General features: G+C 61.8%; 1 protein-coding gene across 2 annotated transcripts in view; it reads right to left on the bottom strand.

The window, feature by feature from the left end:
* Window positions 1-1,322: 1,322 nt before the first annotated feature.
* CACNA1B (calcium voltage-gated channel subunit alpha1 B) overlaps window positions 1,323-6,000 on the bottom strand; it is a 137,809-nt gene continuing 133,131 nt past the window's right edge. Inside the window, exons 45-47 of one of the 2 annotated variants that reach the window (XM_037036648.1) lie at window positions 5,044-5,251; window positions 4,537-4,781; window positions 1,323-4,232 (exon numbers count right to left, since the gene is read on the bottom strand). In XM_037036648.1, the coding sequence (XP_036892543.1) occupies window positions 3,702-4,232; window positions 4,537-4,781; window positions 5,044-5,251 (984 nt within the window). In that variant the 3' untranslated portion in view covers window positions 1,323-3,701. Of the gene's footprint in view, window positions 4,233-4,526; window positions 4,782-5,043; window positions 5,252-6,000 lie in introns of both variants that reach the window. The other variant, XM_037036649.1, reaches the window with a different exon arrangement.

Below are 6,000 nucleotides of genomic sequence, written 5' to 3'. Positions count from 1 at the left end.
GAAGACGCGGGCTGCTTGACCTCGATCTCACTCACATGTGGGAGCTGAATGAAAACACGGGCCCACAGGGACAGAGAGGAAATGGGGGGTGGGGGGTGGCAGGGGCGGGGGAGGATGATCACAGGGATAGACGTGTAGTCACAGGGGAGTGAGTTCTGCGTGGTGACTGTCATGAACAACCCTGGGAGCTCACGAAGGTCACTGGAAGGTCACTAAGGGGGCAGATGTTTCCTGCCATTAGCACAGGAAAACAGTGAGGGCAGGAGGTGACCGAGGTACCCAGGCCTTACTGCCATCGTTCTGCTCCACACCGGCCTGTCAGGTTGTCCCACTGCACACTGCGGACATACACAGTACTACATGTCAGCCCTGGCCTGGGCAAGCCTCAGGGGGACCACAGGCGCTGTTGCTGAGGGTCTGATGGGCGGGTGATGTCTGCTTGGGTCCTAAGTCACCAGCTCACCAGCAACTGGTTTCAGAGCCCTGGCCTCCCCGTGTAACCAGCTATCCAGCTGGCAAAGCAACACCATTGGGACTCAAGAAAAACTATACCCTCACGAGGTGTGGACCCCCTATGTTTGGTCCCTAGCAAGCCTAGGGGAGAGGGGTGTTACTGCAGGCCCCCTATACAGAGGGGCAGGTATTCCCGATTAGCCCACTAGTTGGCAACAGTGAGGTGGCATCCTGGGCGGCCAGCACTCGGGTGTTGTTCTGAAGTTCAACACTAGATGGCAGCGGATGAGAGCTTTTCCTCCTGAGCTCTGCTCAGGTGCATTTCCCGGTTGCACCCTAGACTGCCGCAGAGACAGTCACTTTTTGTGATGCCATACACTCAGGTGTTACTCACTAGCTGCCCACTAGATGGCTGCAGATGAGAGGAGCCGGTCACAGACGGACACAGTGCAGGGTTCCATTGCGTGAAGCGTCCAGGAGGGGCAGGTCCACGCGGACACAGAGTGCATTAGCGGTTGCCAGGGACTCGGCAGAGAGGAGAGAGCAGGGACAGGTGAGTGGTAGGGGTTCCTCGTGGGGTGGGGAGAAGGTTCTGGAACTAAGTGGTTCAACCCACCCTCCCCTGCACTCCTCACTCTGCACAAGGCCTTACCTAGGGTCGTCCTGACTCCATCGACCTGGTCTTCGCCCTGACTCAGCCTGGTCGTGGCGCCCCCGAGTTCCTGTTCCTTCCGCCCCCTCCTCACCGTGCACGGCTGCCCGGGCGCCCAGAGAGGCCTCGGTCCTGGGACTCCCTGTCTGTCCTCCGACTCCCGCATAGCACACACACACCCAGCCGCGTGGTGGGGTTTTGTGTTTTCGTTTTTTGCTAAGTTTTATTTTAATTCAAGGGCTTTGCTTCATACAAAATGTCAATGTAGAAACAATGCAGAATCCAAAGTTGGGCTGATAAATATCACTCAAGCAGCAAAGTAGTCGGTCACAGAAGTTCTTTAAAAGTGAGTCCCAGCCGTGTCGTGTGGTTGGGACTTCTGGTTTTTTTTCTTTTAACACTGTTCTTAAATATAAAGTTTTGCAACAAACTCTCGATTTATATCAAATATAATTAAAAATTAACAAATGATTACATTGTATCAAAAAGTACGAAGATATACATGGTCATGCACACACTTGCATATAGTGTATATGTATAAATTTTACATGCACACGCAACTGGTTCGAACTACAGCCACTGCTCGAACGGTCCCAGTGCAGACAGGTGGTTGACGCACCCCAAGTTTGGCAACTCACTGTGGTTGTGGGGGACGTGGTGGCTGAAAAGAGATGGTGTAGAGAGACAAAACCCAACGTTGGGAAAACGAGACACCCTGTGTCGGCCCCCACATTCTGTACTTCTCACCGTTCCCGCGTCTACAGGTGCAGCCGCGGTTCTGCACCTGGTGAGCACGCTCAGAGTAACAGGCTGGGGACCAGAGACGAAAGCCCCTCTGCTCTGCGACAGGTCGCAGTGCCCCCACACACGGTCCAGGCTCCCGTTCAGCTGTATCGGATCGGAGCAAAGTACTCCATTATCTTACAGACTCGGGGTTGTGCCTTCCAGTAAGGAAACTATAAAATGGTTTGGTCACGATCGTGCTGAAACCCCAGAACAGGTGGCGGTCTTGTGTTTTATTTCTAGTAAACGTGTGTCTTTTGTTGCATAGCCCTATGGGGGAACAGCATCCACTCACTGTGACACCTCCACACACACACACACACACGTCCCACACCATTTCTTCACGGTGACTTGTGGGTACAGGGCAGTGGGAACACACACAACGCAGCAGAGATCGACGTTTCAAAACACGGAGGCCACACTGGCATCTGCCGTCTACACCCTCAGTCCCTCTGTGTCTCCGGCTTCACGTCCCGCTATGATCTTTCCTTCAGAGAGTGGCCGGCGGCTACATTCCACTCTCCCTGCCGGCATCAGGGTTGGAGCGGGGCTCCACCAGGCCCTGTGCAGCTGCTGGAGCCAAGGGTCTCCTTCACGGGTCACTTCCTCCAAGTTCTGACCTCGGTTCAGCCTGCCCTCCGCCCAAGAAGCCCCGTCCAGCCCCTCCCTCAATATACCCCCCACCTCTCCCATCTGGTGGGAAGAGGTGCATTCACAACCACAGGCTCTGCTGGGCAGGTGTCCATCCCTGAGGGTCAGCGTGGCCCAGACTAGAAACGCCTCCACACAGCACCTGCCCCTCGCACTCTCCGGAAACCTCCCACGTCAGAGGGGGCTGGGAAAGGGAAAAGTCCCCCCACTGCCAGTTACCCCGTCCTGCTGGACGTGGGTGTGCTCTCAGCTGATGGCAGCTTTCCACTCAGTTGCCAGGTTGCCATGCAGAACAGCAACCACACACCCAGCACGGTTCACACAGCCGCCTGTCACCGGCCCCAGGAGCCTGGCGCTGGAGGGCTTGGAGGTCAGGCACTTGGTCGGGAGCAACGGGAGCCAGAGGTTGGGGGGAGGGGGACCGCCCGGACTGGTCAGAAGAGGGTCTCCTCATGACAGCCACAGAACCTCGTGAGACGTGGACACCTCCCACGGGTCTGAACGTCTGCAGCCTCTCCTGCCCTGTTAGCTGGTCTCTGGGTTTCTGGTTGAGTGCACAGGATTGACAGCAACAGAGGTTGCTGTTCAAAACCAAAGCCGAGTTTCCCAGACTTGGTCCCTTGCAGGGTGGACGGTGTCTGGGGGAGGACAGAGCGTCGGGTGGACGGAGTCTGCTTGCCGTTTAACATTTAAAGAACCGCTCAGGACACGTGGCCTCAGGATGCAGGTGAAACCCCGGGCACCACGGGCAGACCCCGTGGCTGCCGTTCTGCTCACCGTTTCCCCGGCCCTGCGATCTCGCTGCTGCCGCTCCACACCACACGCAGGGAGGAAGGCCACGCCTCGAGGCCACACCGCCTCCGGGGCCCACGCAGCTCCCCGGGTGCCGGGGCCCATCCCCAAAGGTTTGCGCTTGCAGGGCCCTGCTCCGCACACACCTTGTGTGGGGTCCATGGTACGTGACCCAGAGAGGGAGCGCGAGGGGACAGGGCCGTGGACCGTGACGCAAGGGCGTTGAGCCCACCCAGTGGGAAACAGGAGGAGCTGCTGCTGCCGCCGCCTCAGTTTCCCCAAGTGTCCCGGGAGCCCAGCACAGATGATAAAACTCATCCGTGGGAACGGGGCCCGCTGGCGGCTGTGTGGCGATGGGGCCGCGGTGCGCCTAGCACCAGTGGTCTTGGTCGGGGTGGTGGAGGCTGTGCCGTGTGCGGCTGCCCGAGCCGAGGCCCAGAGTGCAGTGGTAGCCGTTGGGCACCCGGCGCAGGGGGTGGGACTGGGAGGTCAGGGAGGACACGTAGGAAGTCCGGGAGGAGCGGCCCGAGTTGGTGGCCACAGCCTCCTCGAAGGTGAGCACATCCTCAGGCTGAGGGTGGGCAGTGGCCTCGCTGTCCAGGCGCTGCCCCAGGGAAGGGTCGGAGCCGATCCGAGAGCTGGGGACCAGGGGCTGGCTGAGGGCGTCTCTCTGGAGCAGGGCATTGTGTTCAGAAAGGCCTCGGCTCAGCCGGCCAGGGGAGAAGGCGGGCAGGCTGGTCTGAGCCCCAGCAAAGTGCACGGGTGAGGAGTTGGCCGTCTTGTAGGTGATGCTGGGGCGTGGTGTCAGCGGGGTCTGGGGCAGCTGCCTCCGCCCGCCGCGGCCAGGAGTGCTAGCACCAGATGTGGACAGCAGGGGGCTCCCGTTCACTGACCCTCCACCCTGCAGGAAGAGGGGACCAGCAGGTGCCGTGAGCCACTCCGCAGGGGCAGGCTTGGGGGCAGGCAGCAGGCAGGGAGCCAGAGGTGTGGCCGGGCTCCAGCTGCTGGCTGAGGAATGGTGGGTGTGGGGAGTGGACAGACAAAGGTCGGTTTGTCCGGGTCAGAAGGAGTGCCGGAGAGCCACGGAAAAGCCAGAGGGGATGAGGTCGGGTGGGGAGGGGCTCGGACTTGGACCAGGGAACGGGGACTAAAGGGGCACCAGCCAGGTGTCAAGGGGAGAAGCAGCCTCGGCTGCCTTGGCAAACCTGTCTTGGGGGTCCTGGCTCCGGCCCGGCCGTGGGCGACGTGGGGTGGCTGTTGAGGGAGGGCCTGGGCTGTAGGGGCTCCCGGCCCCCAAATCGGTCGCACGAGTAGAAGCGCTGCTTCTCTGAGGAGGAGGAGGAGGGCTGCCTGCGCTCCTGGGACCGGCCCCGTTCCTGCCTGCGCTCCCGCCGGCCACCCATGGGCGCGTCTCCAGGGGGCGGCCCCGGCCCCACAGTGCTGCTGGGTGCTGGTCCAGGGAGAGGAGAAGGTGCCCACTGAGCCAGGCAGGGAGCAGGTGCCCTCACCCCAGACCGGGTGTCCAGGCCAGCAGAGGGTCCCAGGGGAGGGGCTGAGGCAGGTGGTCCTGCCTGGTGGCCAGAGCTGGGACACATCCCTGAGCTCAGGGCTGTCAGGGCGATTGTGAGGCACAGAAACCCGAGGGTCCCGACCCCCTCGGGCTGTCACAACCCAAGCTCAGGCCACTGCCACTCGAGGACCCTCACACGCACCGCCATCCGCATCCATCGACAGGCTGGGCCCCTTCTCCAGGGACTTCTGCTTCCGGTCCCGGCGGCGGTGGCAGCGGTGGTGGTGGTGGGTGGCAGTCTGGCCAGTGGGTGCCCGGCCCAGGGGGGCGTGGCCAAGAGGAGCCACGTGGGGGCGCTGGGGCGCCAGAGTGGAGATGGAGCGCTTCATGGGGCTGGCATCGGAGGCTGGCTGCACAGGGACAGGGGTGCGCCCAGCCTGAGGGGGGCCTGGGGAGGCTCCCGGCTGGGCGCACAGCAGAACGGCCCCCCGCCCCGGGGACCGGCCCCCTGGGCTTGCTGGGAGCCTCCCTTACCCGCCCCGCCGGAGACCACCCTTTGTGCGAGAGCACTTGCACAGGGTGCTGCCCCTAGGGCGTCCCCCCCCCGCCGGCTGGGGGGTGCGTGGAGGAACCCTTAGGGGTAGTGGGGACAGACAGGAGGATGTGGAAACTGGAAGGACAGAGCCACGGTGGGAACAAGAGTGACAAGTCACTAGAACCAAGGACAGGCTAACTGTATGGAACCAGAAACCACGAGAGGGAGGGCTGGGCAGGGCTCTCTGAGAGCTGCACACAGACACCAACCCCGAGGGCCCAAGGCCGGGGACAGCAGTGCCTCCTGACATGACCTCAGGTCTGCAGACCCCTCCCTGCATCCTTATGAGAGGGGCCCAGCCCCTGCCAGGGCCTTGTGCTCCGTCAACAAAGGGCCCACAGTAGCGGGGGCCAGAGGGCGTCGCATCTGGTGTCCAGAGAAAGACAGGCCAGGCCACCCCCAGAGGATCTCAGGGCTCAAGGACACGGTGGGGAAAGGGTGGTCGGAGGCGGGAGGCACCAGGGCATTTTGTGGGGTGGGGGGCACTGGCGAGAGAAAGGAAAGGCTGGGTCAGGGATGCAGGCTGTGTGCCCCACAGCGAGGTAGCGGGCTCTCAAGACCAGC

This window comes from Sturnira hondurensis, unplaced genomic scaffold (assembly GCF_014824575.4).
Source record: "Sturnira hondurensis isolate 20B ecotype Veracruz unplaced genomic scaffold, ASM1482457v3 Scaffold0022908, whole genome shotgun sequence".
Classification (NCBI taxonomy): Eukaryota; Metazoa; Chordata; class Mammalia; order Chiroptera; family Phyllostomidae; genus Sturnira; species Sturnira hondurensis.
This window is presented reverse-complemented; position numbering and strand designations above follow the sequence as displayed.